General features: G+C 44.9%; 1 protein-coding gene across 1 annotated transcript in view; it reads right to left on the reverse strand.

Moving 5' to 3' along the window:
* Positions 1 to 18,473: 18,473 nt before the first annotated feature.
* Positions 18,474 to 22,120, reverse strand: part of LOC137325598 (di-N-acetylchitobiase-like) — a 33,687-nt gene continuing 30,040 nt past the window's right edge. Inside the window, exons 9-10 of the mRNA XM_067990864.1 lie at positions 21,300 to 21,461; positions 18,474 to 18,659 (exon numbers count right to left, since the gene is read on the reverse strand). Coding sequence (XP_067846965.1) covers positions 18,474 to 18,659; positions 21,300 to 21,461 — 348 coding nt within the window. The remainder of the gene's footprint in view (positions 18,660 to 21,299; positions 21,462 to 22,120) is intronic.

Raw genomic sequence — 22,120 nt, forward strand, 5'->3', positions numbered from 1 at the left:
AACTCAGCGAAAAGTGAGCTAGCTTCCAACATTAGAAATTAAAGATAACGCAGATCGAGGGAACAGATTTAAAATTTTATCTAGCTAACGATTTCCAATTCAATGAGAAACAAATGTACTAATGTGATTTGTACCACAAGATCTGGTCGCTTCAGGCTTCTTAAGTTGCTAACAAAGTGCGCCAAACCTGTATTGACTATCATAATGCTTAATGATAGTGCAGGCTAAAACTTCTTGCCACTAAATACTTAATATTCAGGGAACAATTCAGCTTTCCCGTTGGGTAATTATGCAGTTCTGACATGCACATGTGTGCTGTCTGTTTTATGCACATTTTAATTCCTGAATGTTCATTTTTATGATTTTTTTGTCTTGGGTTCTCATTTTTAAGAAAGGAGAGAGAGGGAAACCAGGGAATTATAGACCAGTTAGCCTAACATCTGTTGTGGGGAAAATGCTGGAGTCTATAATTAAGGATAGGGTGACTGAACACCTCGAGAATTTTCAGTTAATCAGAGAGAGCCAGCATGGATTTGTGAAAGGTAGGTCGTGCCTGACAAACCTGATTGAATTTATTGAAGAGGTGACTAAAGTAGTGGACAGGGGAATGTCAATGGATGTTATTTATATGTGCTTACAGAAAGCATTTGATAAGGTCCCACCTCAGAGACTGTTAGCAAAGATAGAAGACAATGGAATCGAGGGAAAAGTACGGACTTGGTTCAGAAGTTGGCTGAGCGAAAGGCGACAGAGAGTAGGGATAATGGTAAGGTACTCACATTGGCAGGATGTGACCAGTGGAGTCCCGCAGTGATCTGTCTTGGGGCCTCAATTATTCACAATATTTATCAACGACTTAGATGAAGGCATAGAAAGTCTCATATCTAAGTTTGCCGATGACACAAAGATTGGTGGCATTGTTAGCAGTGTAGATGAAAACATAAAATTACAAAGTGATATTGATAGATTCGGTGAATGGGCAAGACTGTGGCAAATGGAATTCAATGTAGACAAATGTGAGGTCATCCACTTTGGATCAAAAAAGTATAGAACAGGGTACTTTCTAAATGGTAAAAAGTTGAAAACAGTGGATGTCCAAAGGGACTTCGGGGTTCAGGTACATCGATCATTAAAGTGTCATGAACAGGTGCAGAAAATAATCAATAAGGCAAATGGAATGCTGGCCTTTTTATCGAGAGGACTAGAGTACAAGGGGGCAGAAATTATGCTGCAGCTATACAAAACTCTGGTTAGACCGCACCTGGAGTACTGTGAGCAGTTCTGGGCTCCGCACCTTTGGAAGGACATATTGGCCTTGGAGCGAGTGCAGCGTAGGTTTACTAGAATGACACGCGGACTTCAAGGGTTAAGTTACGAGGCTCTAAGCTCTGGAATTCCCTCCCTAGACATGTCTGCCTCTCCAACTCTCTCACCTCCTTTAAGGTGCTCCTTAAAACCTACCTCTTTGACCAAGCTATTCGTCACCTGTCCTAATATCTCCTTATGTGGCTCAGTGTCAAATTTTGTTTGATAATCGCTCCTGTGAGTACTTTGGGACTTTTTACTACATTAAAGGCACTATATAAATGCAAGTTGTTGTTGTTATTCATAGACAATGAATCACTTTTGTAGTGCAGTCGCTGTTGTAAAGATGGGAAACGCAGAAGCCAATTTGTGCACAGCAAGCTCCCGCAAACAGCAATGAAATAAATGACCAGATAATCTGGATCATGTTTAGTTGTTGGTTGAGGGATCGACGTTGACCAGGACACATTGAGAACTGGTTATTTATCTCACTTGCTGTTTGTTGGACCTCGGCTGTGCGCAAAATTGGTGGCTGCATTTTGCCTGCATAACAACAGTGACTCCACTTCAAAAAGTTATTCATTGGCTGCAAAGTGCCAAGGGCATGAAAGGTGCTATAGAAATGCAAGTTCTTTCTTGAAGGCATTTAGCTCTATTTTAACACAGGCACTAACCCCTTTTAAAATAAGTGGGTGAATATCACAGTTGACTGATGGTCAGAAGAATTCGCTACAAATATGAAGCATTCGTACAATGTTATCAAATTTAATGTACACAAAAGAGAATTGCAGATGAGAGAGGCCACTCGGGCCATCCAGAAAACCCTCAAATCCCGACCCCATTATTGCATCCAGTTGCTACTCAAATGAATCCAAGGATTTTGTCCCAGCTACTGGATCTGGGAATCCATTGCCTCTGTTGATCACTCTTTGAACTCCCTGATACCAGTGCTAATCCCTTTTACTTTGCATCTCATTACTAAGGCTGCAGATATGCTGCAGCTACCAGTCTCTGCCCAGTGCGGTACAGAGTCGGCACCCCAAAGTTATATTGAGTTCAGCCGTAAAGGAGTCCTGTGCATGTCTGGATGGATGCTGGTGCAGAGCTCCACTTTCTGCCAGCTAATGTGTAATGATAGGGAGGGAGTGAATGGGAGCTCCTGCTTCTTCCTAACATTAAAAAAATTCCACAGAAAGTTTGAAAAGTTCTCCGGAGTTTTAAAAAGCTGTTTTGCATCAGGCTGAAATTGTAGAGCAGCCGGTACGAACTTAAGCTGGTGCAGGACGGTCCCCTGGACTGAGGGAGAGGGGACCGGTGGGGGTCTCACTTTACTTGCTTTAAGTACCGTTGGGAGTCAGATTGCTGGCCTGACATCTGAGTTATGCGACTACTACTGTGGATCTTGCTATCACAAGGAGTAGTTGAGGTGAATACCACAGATGCATTTAAGGGGAAGCTGGATAAACACATGAGGGAGAAAGGAATAGAAGGAAATGCTGTTAGGGTTAGATGAGGAGGGGTGGGAGAAGGCACCTGTGGAGCATAAACAGGGGCATGGACCAGATGGGCCGAATGGCCTGTTTCGGTGCTGTACATTCTATGTATGTAATTCTATGTAATACCTTGTTGATATTCATCTGAAAGTGGTTCACATTTTAGCAAAATGGCATCAGATACTGAATCCATAGTTTACGGGTATATTTTGTATCGAGAATAATGAATGAAATGTTTGTGAAAAACTTCATTGACGGCAGCAGATAAGAGCTCGAATTATTGGCCGCTCAAGACCTTGAGCCACGTGAGTAAGTTCCTCTCGTCCCCCCTCCCCTTCACTCCCTTAGTGACCTCATCAACCATCAAACCAATAAAGAACAGTGCTCAACTCACACTGACACAACAGACTGTCAGGAACTTGACAATTTTTTTTGATATTTGAAAATAGACTTTATTTTATCAAATTTAAAGATACACACAGTTCAATGTAAAAAGACACAATTTCAAGCATTGCAGTTCGAACCAATACAGTGCAGATCGTACACACTATGATCCCATTATTAGAAAACACAGTTTTTTTTTTATTCGTTCATGGGATGCAGGCATCGCTGGCGAGGCCGGCATTTATTGCCCATTCCTAATTGCCCTTGAGAAGGTGGTGGTGAGCCGCCTTCTTGAACCGCTGCAGTCCGTGTGGTGACGGTTCTCCCACAGTGCTGTTAAGAAGGGAGTTCCAGGATTTTGACCCAGCGACGATGAAGGAACGGCGATATATTTCCAAGTCGGGATGGTGTGTGACTTGGAGGGGAACGTGCAGGTGGTGTTGTTCCCATGTGCCTGCTGCTCTTGTCCTTCTAGGTGGTAGAGGTCGCGGGTTTGGGGGGTGCTGTCGAAGAAGCCTTGCCGAGTTGCTGCAGTGCATCCTGTGGATGGTACACACTGCAGCCACTGTGCGCCGGTGGTGAAGAGAGTGAATGTTTAGGGTGGTGGATGGTGTGCCAATCAAGCGGGCTGTTTTATCTTGGATGGTGTCGAGCTTCTTGAGTGTTGTTGGAGCTGCACTCATCCAAGCAAGTGGAGAGTATTCCATCACACTCCTGACTTATGCCTTGTAGATGGTGGAAAGGCTTTGGGGAGTCAGGAGGTGAGTCACTCACCGCAGAATACCCAGCCTCTGACCTGCTCTCGTAGCCACAGTATTTATATGGCTGGCCCAGTTAAGTTTCTGGTCAATGGTGACCCCCAGGATGTTGATGGTGGGGGATTCGGTGATGGTAATGCCGTTGAATGTCAAGGGGAGGTGGTTAGACTCTCTCTTGTTGGAGATGGTCATTGCCTGGCACTTATCTGGCACGAATGTTACTTGCCACTTATGAGCCCAAGCCTGGATGTTGTCCAGGTCTTGCTGCATGCAGGGTCGGACTGCTTCATTATTTGAGGGGTTGCGAATGGAAGTGAAGACTGTGCAATCATCAGCGAACATCCCCATTGCTGACCTTATGATGGAGGGAAGGTCATTGATGAAGCAGCTGAAGATGGTTGGGCCTAGGAAACTGCCTTGAGGAACTCCTGCAGCAATGGCCTGGGGCTGAGATGATTGGCCTCCAACAACCACTACTATCTTCCTTTGTGCTAGGTATGACTCCAGCAAATGGAGATTTTTCCCCCTGATTCCCATTGACTTCAATTTTCCTCGGGCTCCTTGGTGCCACACTCGGTCAAATGCTGCCTCGATGTCAAGGGCAGTCACTCTCACCTCACCTCTGGAATTCAGCTCTTTTGTCCATGTTTGGACCAAGGCTGTAATGAGGTCTGGAGCTGAGTGGTCCTGGCGGAACCCAAACTGAGCATCGGTGAGCAGGTTATTGGTGAGTAAGTGCCGCTTGATGGCACTGTCGACGAAACCTTCCATCACTTTGCTGATGATTGAGAGTAGGCTGATGGGGCGGGAATTGGCCGGATTGGATTTGTCCTGCTTTTTGTGGACAGGACATACCTGGGCAATTTTCCACATTGTCAGGTAGATGCCAGTTTTGTCGCTGTACTGGAACAGCTTGGCTAGAGGCGCAGCTAGTTCTGGAGCACAAGTCTTCAGCACGACAGCTGGGATGTTGTCGGGGCCCATAGCCTTTGCTGGATCCAGTGCACTCAGCCGTTTCTTGATATCACGTGGAGTGAATTGAATTGGCCGAAGACTGGCTTCTGTGATGGTGGGGATATCGGGAGGAGGCCGAGATGGATCATCCACTCGGCACTTCTGGCTGAAGATGGTTGCAAACGCTTCAGCCTTGTCTTTTGCACTCATGTGCTGGACTCGACCATCATTGAGGAAGGGGATGTTTGCAGAGCCTCCTCCTCCCGTTAGTTGTTTAATTGTCCACCACCATTCACGACTGGATGTGGCAGGACTGCAGAGCTTTGATCTGATCCGTTGGTTGTGGAATCGCTTCGCTCTGTCTGCAGCATGTCGCTTCCGCTGTTCAGCATGCATGTAGTCTTGAGTGGTTGCTTCACCAGGTTGGCACCTCATTTTTTGGTACGCCTGGTGCTGCTCCTGGCATGCTCTTCTACACTCCTCATTGAACCAGGGTTGATCCCCTGGCTTGTTGGTAATGGTAGAGTGAGGAATATGCCGGGCCATGAGGTTACAGATTGTGCTGGAATACAATTCTGCTGCCAGCAGATTTCATGAGGTCCAGAGTCAATGTTGAGGACTCCCAGGGCCACTCCCTCCTGACTGTGTGTCACTGTACCGCCACCTCTGGTGGGTCTGACCTGCTGGTGGGACAGGACATCCCCAGGGATGGTGATGGAAGAGTCTGGGACGTTGGCTGAAAGGTATGATTCTGTAAGTTTGGCTATGTCAGGCTGTTGCTTGACTGGTCTGTGGGACAGCTCTCCCAATTTTGGCACAAGTCCCCAGATGTTCGTCAGGAGGACCTTGCAGGGTCGACTGGGCTTGGTGTTTTTTTGCCGTTGTCGTGTCCGGTGCCGAGTGGTCCGTCCGGTTTTATTCTTGTCATGACTTTTCGTAGCGAGATTTTACAACTGAGTGGCTTGCTGGGCCATTTCAGAGGGCAATTAAGAATCAACCACATTGCTGTGGGTCTGGAGTCACATGTCGGCCAGACCGGGTAAGGACGGCAGGTTTCCTTCCCGAAAGGACATTAGTGAACCAGATGGGTTTTTAGGACAATCCGGTAGTTTCATGGCCATTATTACTGATACTCGTATTTTAATTCCAGATTTTTATTTAATTAATTAAATTTAATTAATTGAATTTAAATTCACCAGCTGCCGTGGCGGGATTTGAACTAATGATTCTGGATTTTAATCCAGGCCTCCGGATTACTAGTCCAGTAACATAACCACTATGCTACCGTACACATTGTGGTAACAAGTTCCACATTCTTACCACTCACTGACTAAAGAAGTTTTTCCTGAATTCCCTATTGGATTTATTTGTGACTATCTTATAGTTTTGGATTACCTCCAGTTTGGCACTCGGCCACAAGCGGAAAATTACGAACATATGAAGATACGAGAGCTGAAGTAGGCCATTCAGCCCCTCGAGCCTGCTCTGCTATTTGGTAAGGTCATGATTGATCTGATTGTGACCTCAACCCCACTTACCTGTCTACCGACTATAACCTTTGACTCCCTTGTTAATCAGGAATCTATCTTCCTCAGCCTTAGAAATATTCAATGACCCTGCCTCCACCGCTCTCTGGCAAGGGAGTTCCACAGACTCACGACCCTCTGAGAGAAAAAATTCCTCCTCACCTCCGTCTTAAATGGGAGACCCATTATTTTTAAACTGGTGGCCACTAGTTCCAGTATCTCCCACAAAGGGAAACCTCCTCTCATCATCTACCCCTTCTAGTCCCCTCAGGACCTTGTATGTTTCAATAAGATAACCTCTCGTTCTTCTAAACTCCAGTGTATACAGGCCCAACTTATCCAACCTTTCCTCAAAAGATCACCCCCTCCTCTGAGGAATCAGTCGAGTGAACCTTCTCTGAACTACCTCCAAGCAATTATTTCCTTGCAGCATATGCTAAAGAGGAACAACCTCTCAGAACTTCCATCTCCACAATAGTGCAGGTGAGAGGAACTGAACAACATGAGGAAACGGAGCTCACATCCCAATACTCCATTCCAAGTGTTGGTGCTCAATACACTTCAAAGGACAACTTAAACTAAATAAACTCTTATTACATGCAACTTTAGAGTTACAGTTTAAAAAAATTTCCATTCAAGGTACCTGGTGTCAAATCAAGCATTTCTACCATGAGACCAGCAAGACTAGATCAGAATATAGTTCCTGAGAAAGAGAAACAGCCCATACTGCACCAGTGTGACATTTTTCCGTTTCCCACACCAACCATCCTGTGTTCTCAAATGAGACTGCCTATTTAGTGCTGCAGTTTAGTTCATCACAGTTTTGTGATTTGGGCCCTTTGAGTTGGACTGAGACTATCAAACATGCATCATCCAAGCTGACACTTTTGTGCAGTAATGAGAGAGTGCTGCATTGTTGGAGGGGTTGTCTTTTGGATGAGATGTTACAGTGGATCTAATAGAACGCTGGCAATATTGAAGATCAGGGAGTTCTCTTGGTGTCCTGGCCAACACTTTTCTCTCAACCAACATCAGCAGAAACACATTAACTGTTCATTCATGCAACTTGCTGTTTGTGGGACCTTGCTCTGCACATATCAGCAGAATTGTATTCCAGCACAATCTGTAACCTCAGAGCCCGGCATATTCCACTCTCTACCATTACCAACAAGCCAGGGGATCAACCCTGGTTCATTGAGGAGTGCAGAAGAGCTTGTCAGGAGCAGCACCAGGCGTACCTAATAATGAGGTGCCAACCGGGTGAAGCTACAACACAGGACGACATGTATGCTAAACAGCAGAAGCAACATGCTATACACAGAGCTAAGTGATTCCACAACAACCAACGGATCAGATCAAAGCTCTGCAGTCTTGCCACATCCAGTCGTGAATGGTGGTGGACAATTAAACAACTAACGGGAGGAGGAGGCTCTGTAAACATCCCCATCCTCAATAATGGCAGAGACCAGCACGTGAGTGCAAAAGACAAGGCATGAAGCGTTTGCAACCATCTTCAGCCAGAAGTGCCGAGTAGATGATCCATCTCGGCCTCCTCCTGATATCCCCACCATCACAGAAGACAGTCTTCAGCTATTTCGATTCACTCAACGTGATATCAAGAAACAGCTGAGTGCATTGGATACATCAAAGTTTATGGACCCCGACAACATTCTGACTGTAGTGCTGAAGACTCGTGCTCCAGGACTAACGACGCCTCCAGCCAAACTGTTCCAGTACAGCTACAACACTGGCAACTAACCAACAATGTGGAAAATTGCTCAGGTATGTCCTGTCCATAAAAAGCAGGACAAATCCAATCCGGCCAATTACTGCCCCATCAGTCTGCTCTCAATCATTAGCAAAGTGATTGAAGGTGTCGTCGACAATGCTCTCAAACGACATTACTCACCAAAACTTGCTCACCGATGCTCAGTTTGGTTCCCGCCAGGACTACTCAGCTCCAGACCTCATCACAGCCTTGGTCCAAACATGGACAAAAGAGCTGAATTCCAGAGGTGAGGTGAGAGTGACTGCCCTTGACATCAAGGCAGCATTTGACCGAGTGTGGCACCAAGGATCCCGAGTAAATTTGAAGTCAATGGGAATCAGGGGGAAAACTATCCAGTGGCTGGAGTCATACCTTGCACAAAGGAAGGTGATAGTGGTTGTTGGAGGCCAATCATCTGAGCCCCAAGACATTGCTGCAGGAGTTCCTCAGGGCAGTGTCCATGGCCCAGCCATCTTCAGCTGCTTCATCAATGACCTACCCTCCATCATAAGGTCAGAAATGGGGATATTCACTGTTGATTGCACAGTGTTCAGTTCCATTCGCAACCCTTCAGATAATGAAGCAGTCCTGGACAACATCCAGGTTTGGGATCATAAGTGGCAAGTAATATTTGTGCCAGATAAGTGCCAGGCAATGACCATCTCCAACAAGAGAGAGTCTAACCACCTCCCCTTGGCATTCAACTGCATTACCATCGCGAAATCCACCACCATCAGCATCCTGGGGGTCAGCATTGACCAGAAACTTAACTGGACCAGCAACATAATTTCTGTGGCTTCAAGAGCAAGTCAGAGGCTGGGTATTCTGTGGCAAGTGACTCACCTCCTGACTCCCCAAAGCCTTTCCACCATCGACCAGGCACGAGTCAGGAGTCTGATGGAATACTCTCCACTTGCCTGGATGAGTGCAGCGCCAACAACACTCAAGAACTCCACACCATCCAGGACAAAATGTTGGTGTTCAGAGGGAATTAGGTGTCCTGGTACACAAAACACAGGAAGTTAACATGCAGGTACAGAAAGCAATTGGTATGTTGGCCTTTCTTGCAAGGGGGATGGAGTCCAAGAGTAAGGAAGTCTTGCTACAATTGTAAGATTCTCAAAATTCACAGATCTCCCAAAACTCAGAGAAAAACCCTAAAGAAAAGGACTTTGGAATTTACCTTTTCCCTGAGTATGGAAAACTTTGACCATTGACTAAAATCCTAAGATGGAAGGATAGGTGAGAGGTCACCAGACGAATCCACAACACACACTGTGGAATGTGGGAGAATGACTGCTTCAGACATGTCTCTGTTTTAATGCAAAACCTACAGCAGGTGGTCAACACTCACTGCCATTGAAAGAGGCTACTGCTCCAGACATGGTGGGGCCACATCTTTGTTTTAAAGCAAAACCGATCAACACCTAGGATGTTGGATACAAAAGGAAGCCTTGAGTGACAAGCTCGAAAAATAGGAATTAACAATGACCAATTGGGAGAAGCAATTGCAACATGATGAGGGAGCATCAAAAAGCCATCAAAGATTCTTAAGGACTTTGTCAGAACTGTTTAAACAGGCATGAAGTGTTTTTTTCAAAGTGACGAAGGCCGTTGTAAGAGAGGGATATAGAAGTGGAAAATCGAAACCTCTCTCTCTCTCTCTGGTTCTTGCTGGCGCTTGTGTGCTGCTTGTCTTGTTCTGGCTGTCTCTGGAAGGAAGAGCAGCTTCAGCAAACAACAAGGCGAGGGGGCAACAGGAAAGCAGTTCGACAGGGAAGGTCAGTAGCTCCAGAAGCAGGCTGACACACAAGAAGAAACCAGAGCAACAGCCCCAGTGACCATCAGACACCTCGCGGCAACAAGGGCCTTACGAAACAACCAACCGAATATTGCCACTAACCATAACTCTGGCCCTTTAGAGTCCAACTTAGCTAGTATAGTGGGATTTGGAGGGGTGAGGTATCATTCTACTATAATTTCCCTCGTGTGTACCGAAGTGTTCCCCATTTTATTAGAGTGTTAAGATTGTTGTGTTGTATTTTCTCTCTTGAATAAAGGTCAAAGTTTCTTGCACCAAAACCAGTTGTCTGCTGCACTTTGTCACAACTAAGTCCAAGGTTGAGAACGCAGGGAGTGGGAGCGATTCGAACTGCTCAGAAGTCAGAGGCGAAGCTGACACACACCACCACCCCCTACAAATTGTACAGGGGCTTATGGAGACCACACCTGGAATACTGTGTGCAGTTTTGGACTCCTTACCTCAGGAAGGATATACTTGACCCCTGGGGATGGTGCAGCGAAGGTTCACTCCATTGATTCCTGGGATGAGAGGGTTGTCCTATGATGAGAGATTGAGTACAATGGGCCTATACTCTCTGGAGTTTAGAGGAATGAGAGATGATCTCATTGAAACATATAAGATACAGAGAGGGCTTGACAAGGTAGATGCTAAGAGGCTGCTTCCCCTGGCTGAAGAGTCAAGAGCTCGAGGGCACAATATCGGGATAAGGGGTCAGCCATTAAGGACTGAGATGAGGAGCAATTTCTTCGCTCCGAGGGTTGTGAATCTTTGGAATTCTCTACCCCAGAGGACTGTGGATGCTCAGTCGTTGAGTACATTCAAGGCTGAGATGGATAGATTTTTGAATCGAGGGGAATCAAGGGATATGGGGATCGGGCCGGAAAGTGGAGTTGAGGTCGAAGATCAGCCATGATCTTATTGAATGGCGGAGCAGGATCGAGGGGCTGCATGGCCTAGTCCTGCTCCTATTTCTTATGTTCTTATGTTCAAATAGCATAGATGCATTTAATGGGAAGCTGGATAAACGCATGGGGGAAAGCGCTAGAAGGATATACTGATAGGGTTAGATGAAGAGGGGTGGGAGGAGGCATCAATCATTTGGGCCGAATGGCCTGTTTTGGTGCTGTCCATTCTATGTGTGTAATTCTATGTAAAACCTTGTTGATATGCAACTGAAAGTGGTTCACATTGTTACAAAATGGCAACAGATACTGAATCCATCGTTTATGGGGAAATTTTGTATCGAGCATAATGAATGAAATGTTTGTGAAAAACTCCAATGACGGCAGCAGAGAAGAGCTTCACTCCCTTAGTGACCTCATCAACCATCAAACCAATAAAGAACAGTGCTCTACTCACACTGACACAACAGGCTGTAAGAAACTTGATAATTTTTTTTCTATTTCAAAATACACTTTATTTCATCATATTTAAAGATACACACAGTTCAACGTAAAAAGACACAATTTCAATCAATATAGTTCGAACCAATACAATGCAGATCGTACACACTATGATCTCATTATTACAATTCAAAACACAGTACATAGCATCGAATACATTTTGTACAATACAAAGTGGGATGGCCTTACTCGGTGGCCTTTCCCCATAGAGCCTTTGCTTGGGCTGCACTTGCTTCAGTGCATCCCGCAGCATCTACTCCTGGACCTTGGAATGTGCCTGTCAGAAACACTCGGTCGTGGACAGCTCCTTCAGCTGGAAGACCAACAGATTTCGGGCCAACCAAAGGGCCTCCTTCACCGAGTTGATAGTTTTCCAGCAGCAGTTGATATCTGTCTCGGTGTGTGTCCCTGGGAACAGGCCATAGAGCACAGCGTCCTGTATTACCCAGCTGTTGGGGATGAATCGGGACAGATACCAACGCATCTCTCTCCATACCTTCTGCGCGAAGGGGCAGTCCATCAGGAGGTTGACGACGGTCTTGTCCCCGCTGCATCCTCGAGGGCAGCTCGCGGTGGCACTGAGATTTCGTGCGTGTTGGAAGGACCGCACTCGGAGGCCCCTTCTCACCACCATCCAGGCTACATCTTGGTGCATGTTGGTCAGTTCTGGTGACAAGGGGTTCTGCCAAATGGTATCGACCATCTGGTCAGGGACTACCCGATCGGATCCACCCTCTCCTTTCCCTGCAGGACTCCCAGAAAGTTCCATGACAACCACCAATAAAGAACAGTGCTCTACTCACACTGACACAACAGACTGTATGAAGCTCACCAATTATGGTACAGAGGCAGGACACAGGGATTCAACCTTTGTGGGATTCTACTCGTAGGAACACAGGAATGTACAGGAGAGAAAAAGCCTATTTTGGACCATCTGGTCATTTCTCGAGTTTAAAAAGTAGAATACACAGATCCCTCAATTGAATTACCCACCATCTGACCTGCTCTTGTAGCCACGGCATTTATGTGTTATTTGTGACTTTGATTAGAGCAGATTCTGTGCTGTGGCAGGAGTGGAAACCTGATTGAAGGGATTAAACCATGGAGTTGCGTGAAAGGTGAGTTGAGATTTGAGAGGCAACAACACGCTCAAGGAGTTTGGAGATCAAGCAGGGGTTGGAGATGGGGTGGTAGTTTGCAAGGACGGAGGGGTCGAGGGTGAGTTTTTGAGAAGGAGGAGTGATGATGTTGGTTTTGATAGGGAGTGGGGTGGAGGCAGTAACCTGAGGAGAGGGAACCATTTACAATGTCAGCTAGCATGGGGGCCATGAAGTAAAATTGGGTGGTCAGCAGTTTCGGGGTAAATGGAGCAGGAGGTGGGTCTCGTTGACAAGATGGGCTCAGAAAGGGCTTGAGGGAAGACAAGGGAGAAACTGGAAAAAGATCCGGGGTCATATTCAGTTGCTGACAGAATACTTTCAGTAATTGTTTATTCCTATCGACATAAATGATTCACAAACAATTTGTTGCTAAGAAATAAAAACTTATTGGCCTATTTGAAAGAACATTTCAGAATGTTGAATTTACTGGACAGTTCGTCCATCTTGTTATGAACACTGTAGTTCAGAATTTTCACATTATTCTAAATTCACAAATGAATATAAAGTTAATGTATACACTTTGCATCCTCCTTAAAGACAAGGTAGCCGTATGTCTTTATGCTTCAGTACACCTGCACAAACAATCACTCTGGGAATCTACTGGGCGACTGAGGTCCACAGAATTCTTATTGAAGATCGTAACGTCAGGCACGGTGAAATCTGTAAATAGAAAAATATGGGATTAATGACAGAACCACGATGGAAAATGGAGATATTTTTAAAAGTGATGATTTTCCCCTCTGCATTTCAATACCATTGTTATGATTGTAACCTCGAAAGTATCTGGACAGATCTGTACATTGAGTGATGTATGGAGGAAAAAACTCAGACTCACAGATTGCAGTGATGTGTCAGCAGGTGATGACTGTCTATTATGCTGTGCTTTTAAAAAAATGTTTGTTCAGAAAACTTTCCACAGTCAAAGTGGGCAGTTGTTTACTTTGGCATTGACTTGAAAGAAATGCAAGGAGAGAGGCTCAAAGACATCTGCCATGGCTCTTCCTGAATGCTTTGCGTCTGTCTTCACAAAAGAGGGGGACGATGCAGACATTGTAGTTAAGGAGGAGTGTGAAATATTGGACGGGATAAGCATCGTGAGAGAGGAAATATTAAGGGGTTTAGCATCCTTGAAAGTAGATAAATCACAAGGCCAGCATGAAATGTATCCCAGGCTGTTACGTGAAGCAAGGGAGGAAATAGCGGAGACTCTGACCATCATTTTCCAATCCTGTCTGGTTCCAGGCCTGGTGCTGGAGGATTGGAGGACTGCTAACGTTGTAACATTGTTTAAAACGGGAGAAAGGGATAGACCGAATAATTACAGACCAGTCAGCCTAACCTCATTTAGAAAGGCACGGATTAATCGAGGACAGTCAGCATGGATTTGTTCAGGGAAGGTCGTGTCAGACCAACTTGATCGAATTTTTTGAGGAGGTAACAAAGAGGGTCTATGAGGGTAGCATGTTTGATATCGTCCACATGGATTTTATCAAGGCTGTTAACAAGATCTCACATGGCAAACTGGTCAGAAAAGTAAAAGCCCATGGGATCCAAGGGACAGTGGCAAGTTGGATCCAGAATTGGCTTTTTTTTTATTCGTTCATGGGATGTGGGCATCGCTGGCAAAGCCAGCATTTATTGCCCATCCCTAATTGCCCTTGAGAAGGTGGTGGTGAGCCACCTTCTTTAACCGCTGCAGTCCGAGGGGTGAAGTTTCTCCCACAGTGGTGTTAGGTAGGGAGTTCCAGGATTTTGACCCAGCGACGATGATGGAACGGCGATATATTTCCATGTCGGGATGGTGTGTGACTTGGAAGAGAACGTGCAGGTGGTGTTGTTCCCATGTGCCTGCTGCTCTTGTCCTTCTCGGTAGTAGAGATCGCGGGTTTGGGAGGTGCTGTCGAAGAAGCCTTGGTGAGTTGCAAAGAGTAATGGTCGACGGGTGTTTTTGTGACTGGAAGGCTCTTTCCAGTGGGGTTCCGTAGGACTCAGCACTAGGACCATTGCTTTTTCTGGTATATATCAATGATTTTGACTGAAATGTAGGGGGTATGATTGAGAAGTTTGCAGATGACACAAACGTTGGCCGTGTGGTTGATGGTGAGGAAGAAAGCTGTAGACTGCAGGAAGATATCAATGGACCAGTCAGGTGGACAAAGAAGTGTCAAATGGCATTCAATCTGGAGAAGTGTGAGGTAATGCATTTGTGGAGGGCAAACAAGGCAAGGGAATACACAATAAATGGGAGGATACTGAGAAGTGTAGAGGAACAGAGGGGCCTTGGAGTGCATGTCTACAGATCCCTGAAGGTAGGTCAGGTAGATAAGGTGGTTAGAATCAGAGAATCACAGCATCATAGAAAGGTTATAGCATGGAAGAGGCCATTCAGCCCATTGAGTCCGTGCCGGCTCCACACAAGAACAATCCAGTTCGTCCCACTCCCACGCCTTATCCCCGTAGCCCTGCAAACATTTTCCTTTCAAGTACTTTTCCAATTCCCTTTTGAAGACCATAATTGAATCTGCCTCCACCACCCCCTCGGGCAGTGCATTCCCGATCCTAACCACTCGCTGTGTAAAAAAGCTTTTCCTCATGTCACCTTTGGTTCTTTTCCAATCACCTTAAATATATGTCCTCTGGTTCTTGACCCTTCTGCCAACCCTATCTACTCTGTCGAGACCCTTCATGATTTTGAATACCTTTATCAAATCTCCTCTCAACCTTCTTTGTTCCAAGGAGAACAACCCCAGCTTCCCCAGTCTATCCACGTAACTAAAGTCCCTCATCCCTGGAATCATTCCAGTAAATCTCTTCTGCTCCCTCTCGAAGGCTTTCACATCTTTCCAAAAGTGCGGTGCCCAGAACTGGACACAATACTCCAGCTGTGGCCGAACCAGGGTTTTATAAAGGTTCATCATGACTTCCTTGCTTTTGTACTCCATGCCTCTATTTATAAAGCCCAGGACTCCATATGGTTTTTAACCACTTTCTCAACCTGCCCTGCCACCTTCAAAGATTTGTGTGCACACTCCCCCAGATCTCTCTGTTCATGCACCCCTTTTACAATTGTGTCCTTTAGTTTATATTGCCGCTCCTCGTTCTTCTTACCAAAATGTATCACCTTGCATTTTTCTGCATTAAATTTCATCTGCCACGTGTCCGCCCATTCCACCAGCCTGTCTATATCCTCTTGATGTCTATAACTATCCTCCTCACTGTTCACTACGTTTCCAAGTTTTGTATCATCTGCAAATGTTTTAACTGTGCCCTCCATACCCAAGTCCAAGTCATTAATATAATCAAGAAAAGCAGTGGTCCTCGTACCAACCCCTGGGGAACACCACTGTATACCTCCCTCCCATCCGAAAAATAAACGTTCACCACTATCCTCTGTTTCCTGTCACTTAGCCAATTCTGTATCCATGCTGCTACTGCCCCTTTTATTCCATGGGCTTCAATTTTGATGACGAGCCTGTTATGTGGCACTTTATCAAACGCCTTTTGAAAGTCCATATACACCACATCAACTGCATTGCCCTCATCTACCCTCTCTGTTACCTCATCAAAAAACTCCATCAAGTTAGTTAAACACGATTTGCCTTTAACAAATCTGTGCTGGCTTCCCCTCATCAATCCACACTTGTCCAAATGACTGCTAATTCTGTCCCAGATTATCGTTTCTAAAAGTTTCCCCACCACCGAGGTTAAACTGACTGGCCTATAGTTGCTGGGTTTATCCTTCCACCCTTTTTTGAACAAGGGTGAACATTTACAATTCTCCAGTCCTCTGGCAACACCACCGTATCTAACGATGTTTGGAAGATTATGGCCAGTACCTCCGCAATTTCCACCCTTACTTCCCTCAGCAACGTAGGGTGCATCCCATCCAGACCGGGTGACTTATTTACTTTAAGTTTCACTAGCCTCTCTGGTACCTCTTCTTCATCAATTTTTAATCCATCTGGTATCTCAACTATGTCTTCCATTACTGAGACCCTGGCAGCATCTTCTTCCTCGGTAAAGGCAGATGCAAAGTATTCATTTAGTACCTCAGCCATGTAGGTACCTACCTCCATGAGTGGTTCTCCTTCATGGTCCTTAATGGCCCCACCCCTCCTCTTACTACCCCTTTACTGTTCACATGCCTATAGAAGACTTTTGCATTCCCATTTATGTTGGCCGCCCATCTATTCTCATATTCTCTCTTTGCCCCTCTTATTTCCTTTCTCACTTTCCCTCTGAACTTTCTATATTCAGCCTGGTTCTCGCAAAGAAGGCAAATGGGATACTTTCCTTTATTGGCCGAGGCATAGAATTTAAGAGCAAGGTGGTTATGCTTGAACTGTATAAAACACTAGTTAGGCCACAGCTGGAGTATTGCATACATTTCTGTTCATCACATTACAGGAAAGATGTAATTGCACTCGAGAGGGTACAGAGGAGATTTATGAGGATGTTGCCAGGACAGGAGAATTTTAGCTAAGAGGAAAAATTAGTTCGGCTGGGGTTGTTTTCTTTGGAACAGAGGAGGCTGAGGGAAGATTTAAATGAGGTGTATAAAATCATGAGGGGCCGAGCGAGAGTGGATAGGAAGGACCTCGTTCCCTCAGCAGAGGGATCAATGACCAGGTGGCATAGATTTAAAGTAATTGGTAGAGGGGAGTTGAAGAAAAATGTTTTCATCCAGAGGGTGGTGAGGGTCTGGAACTCACTGCCTGAAAGGCTGGTCGAGGCAGAAACCCTCATTGCATTTAAAGGGTACTTGGATATGCACTTGAAATGCCACAACCTACAGGGCTATGGACCAGGAACTGGAAAGTGGGATCAGGCGAGATGGCTCTTTATTGGTCGGCACAGACATGATGGGCCGAATGGCCTCCTTCTGTACTGTAAATTTCTATGATTCTATATTAGGGTATTCCACTGTCACATATTAACAAATTCTGAACTATATTCGTCAAACAATATTGTGAAAGAAGAAAACTGTTTCAGGAATAAAGACCAGGACAATTCTTGCTGGTAATATTACAAAGTAAATAAAGATAAAATGAGACACAGACCTCCCTCCCCCCAACACTGAGTTTCACATGTTGGCAACGGGGAGGGCAAGTGATTAACTAAGGACTACTAAATATATGTGCCAAGATTAGACTTGAGGGGAATTTTTTTAACCGGTACCACAATTGTTTTATATTTACACAATCCCCACTTTCCTGGAGCAACACAACTAAAACACTTACTTTGGAAACATCACATTTTATTTTGTGAAATACGTGTTCCCGTAAAAATTTAAATTGCTTTTCAAGAATAGACAATTGTGAAGCACTCAGGTGGAATAAAATTCAAATAGTTACATTGTCTTGTAATATTACAATTAAATATAAATACTACCAGCACACAGGATACTATTATCTGGTCCGTTCACCCCCGCTTAATGGAGGAAAGATGAAAATTAAAGTTATCTTGGTTCAAAATGATAACTAAGCAAAATAAAATCATCAAAATCATTGTCAAGAATTAAGATGTGCATAAAACAGACAACACGCGTGTGCATATCAGAATTGGATTATTACCCAACGGGAAAGCTGACTTGTTTCCTGAATTGTAAATAATTAGCGGCGAGATGTTTTAACCTGCACTATCATTAAGCATTATGAAAGTCAATACAGATTTGATGCATTTTGTAAACAACTTGAGATGCCTGAAGTGACCAGATCTTGGAGTACAAATTGTATTCGTACATTTTCTTTTCATTGAATAGAAATTCGTTAGCTTGACAAAATGTTACATCTGTTTCCAAGATCTGCGTTATCTTTAATTTCTAATGTTGGAAGCTTGCTCACTTTTTGCTGAGTTTACTTGCAAAATTAAATGATTACATTCTGTTAAGATTAGATGGTTCAAGGTCGCTATTTTCCTCACAAAGGGCAAAGAGCATTCCACATGTCTTCAGTTTGCTTTACTATGAAATGATCATCACTGTAGTTCAGCATATTTCCATTCCACATGCCTATGCCACGGAGTCTCAATTTCTTCATGATCGCTGACTTAATTGAAATGCTCTGTGGATCGTCATACCAGACCTCATGAAATGTATTATTAACCTGCCATAAGAAAATAAAGAGTTACACAGATAGGAGCGAGGGGTTTGTGTCAATGCTCAGTTCGAGACACTATGCTGAAAATCTTCATCAGCAGAAGACAGAATGGACTGAAATGTACGATGAGAAAATGCACAATGACAAATGAGCAAAACAAACTCAAAAATTAGGGACTTACGGCTACGGCCGGCAATTTCCTCAGGGCTTCTCCCACTCCGTCCCCTGACCGTCGGCAGAAACTCCATTTCCGTGCACAAACGCGGTTTTCCGCTGCACGTCCACACAAGTAACGGGAACGGAGCAGGAGCAGCTCCAAGTCTATCTTTTTTAACACCCAAACCAATTAACTCATCTGGATGCTGTGCAACATATGAACATAAGGCACACATTGAAAGCACAGACGGGACCTCAGTTTAACGTGTCATCTGAAGGACGGCACCTCCGACAGTGCAGCACTCCCTCAGTACAGCAACTTCGAAAAATCCACATGAACAGCCCAGATGTCAACTCAGATGCAACAAGTCAAAAGATTATGGTGTTTGATTGGGAAAAAAATGATTTGGGGGAAATAGAAAGAGATAGATGACTTGCAAGTCAGAGTTAGCATGGGCCTCCAGAGAAAATGATTTAAAAAAATAAATCGAATTATCCAAGGTCTGATTTAACTCAATGTGGAACATTCTATCATTTCAAAATAATCTTTTCAAATTGCTCAAAGGAACAAAATATTGCAATCGAAAGGTGGAAAACATGATTTCAATGTTACTGCTGAAAGCTCAAGCATCACAGCCTTTGACTGCAGTGCATCAAGTATCTCAGCAAACTTGGCCAACGTCAATTCGACATGTGACTAGGTATTTTTTTATATTCGTTCATGGGATGTGGGCGTCGCTGGCGAGGCCGGCATTTATTGCCCATCCCTCATTGCCCTTGAGAAGGTGGTGGTGAGCCGCCTTCTTGAACTGCTGCAGTCCGTGTGGTGACGGTTCTCCCACAGTGTTGTTAGGAAGGGAGTTCCAGGATTTTGACCCAGTGACGATGAAGGAACGGCGATATATTTCCAAGTCGGGATGGTATGTGACTTGGAAGGGAACATACAGGAGGTGTTGTTTCCATGTGCCTGCTGCTCTTGTCCTTCGAGATGGTAGAGGTCGCGGGTCTGGGAGGTGCTGTCGAAGAAGCCTTGGCGAGTGGCTGCAGTGCATCCTGTGGATAGTACGCACTGCAGCCACTGTGCGCCGGTGGTGAAGGGAGTGAATGTTTAGGGTGGTGGAACCAATCAAGCGGCTGCTTTATCTTGGATGGTGTCGAGCTTCCTGAGTGTTGTTGGAGCTGCACTCATCCAAGCAAGTGGAGAGTATTCCATCACACTCCTGACTTGTGCCTTGTAGTTGGTGGAAAGGCTTTGGAGAGTCAGGAGGTGAGTCACTCGCCACAGAATACCCAGCCTCTGACCTGCTCTCGTAGCCACAGTATTTATATGGCTGGTCCAGTTAAGTTTCTGGTCAATGGTGACCCCCAGGATGTTGATGGTGGGGGATTTGGTGATGGTAATGCCGTTGAATGTCAAGGGGAGGTGGTTGGACCCTCTCTTGTTGGAGATGGGCATTGCCTGTCACTTATCTGGCGCGAATGTTACTTGCCACTTATGAGCCCAAGCCTGGATGTTGTCCAGGTCTTTCTGCGTGCGGGATCAGACTGCTTCATTATTTGAGGGGTTGCGAATGGAACTGAACACTGTGCAATCATCAGCGAACATCCCCATTTCTGACCTTATGATGGAGGGAAGGTCATTGATGAAGACAGGACATACCCAGGGATGGTGATGGAAGAGTCTGGGAAGTTGGTTGAAAGATATGTGCATATGGCTGTGTCAGGCTGTTGCTTGACTAGTCTGTGGGACAGCGCTCCCAATTTTGGCACAAGTCCCCAGATGTGAGTGAGGAGGACTTTGCAGGGTCGACTGGGCTTGGTTTGCCGTTGTCGTGTCCGGTGCCTAGTGGTCCGATGCCGGGTGGTCCATCCGGTTTTATTCTTATTATGACTTTTCGTATCTGGATTTTACAACTGAGTGGTTTGCTAGGCCATTTCAGAGAGCAATTAAGAATCAACCACATTGCTGTGGGTCTGGAGTCACATATAGGCCAGACCGGGTAAGGACGGCAGGTTTCCTTCCCTGAAGGACATTAGAATACAGTAGGTCGAGAGTGTGTGGTATTTGCTACTGTGCAGTTTTCTTATGTACAGGGTACGCTACCGTCAATCTTTTGTGCTAAATTGATCATCAAATGGGAGACAGGGGCACACATTTCACAAACGAAACAATCGCTAATTTTCACAGGAGGGTCAATATGGGTTGTGTAAAGTGATCGATTTGAAAAGACCACAGCTCATCTCATTTTTTGCAACTGGTCATACACAATGTCTGAACAAACGGAACTGGGTTTGGTGCTTTGTCTGTCAACTCCCATTTTCTTGGCTATTCTCCAACGACACACATTTTCTACTGTATAAACTGTACATTCTGAACTGTGCTGAATCCTGCACACAGGGAATATTGAATCATGAAATACTGCAAGGTTTGCATTCTGCAAAGAATGGACAATGCACAACTCTCCATTGTGTTTTGATTGACAGTCTTACCATGTAGATATAAGACGGGACTTTCTGCTCATCATCCCAATATCTGCCAGTAATTGATTTGTGCACATGCTGTACGATCTCTTTGTATGGGACCTGACGTCCAGCTGCATTACTGCAAGGGGCACCTCGGAAAGGAATCTTTTCCAATACACACCTACCAGTCTGAAAATACAAAAGGATGAAAATATAGTTACTTTGGGAACTTCAAAAATGCAGTAACAACATGACTGATCTCTAAGTGTAAAGAGGAACAATTAGAGAAACATAAGTTTTACAATTTAGACAGGAGGGTCTCTCACTGAAATATATAAAATTAAATAGTACATTTATAGACAAGGACAAGGTTCTAATTTCAAATAGACAGCAACAAGACTGAATATAGAAGATTACGGAGTGATGTAATTGATGTGTTTGAGATGATCAAAGCAGTTGAAAGGGTAGATAGAGAGAAAGTATTTCCTCTGGTGTGAGAGTCCAGAACAAGGGGACATAACCTGAAAATTAGAGCAAGGCTGTTCAGGGGTGATGTCAGGAAGCACTTCTTCACGAAAAGGGCCGTGGAAATCTGGAATTCTCTCCCCCAAAAAGCTGTTGAGGCTCGGTCAATTGAAAACTTCAAAACTGAAATTGATAGATTTTTGTTCGGGAAGGGTATTAAGGGTTATGGAACCAACGTGTGTAGATGGAATGAAGATACAGATCAGACATGATCTAATTGAATGGTGGAACAGCTTGAGAGGCTGAATGGCCTCCTCCTGTTCCTATGTTCTTATGATCCCTTGTGTTAAAGGGATGAGCTTTGAGAAAAGATTAGAGAAGCT

This window comes from Heptranchias perlo, chromosome 9 (assembly GCF_035084215.1).
Source record: "Heptranchias perlo isolate sHepPer1 chromosome 9, sHepPer1.hap1, whole genome shotgun sequence".
NCBI lineage: Eukaryota > Metazoa > Chordata > Chondrichthyes > Hexanchiformes > Hexanchidae > Heptranchias > Heptranchias perlo.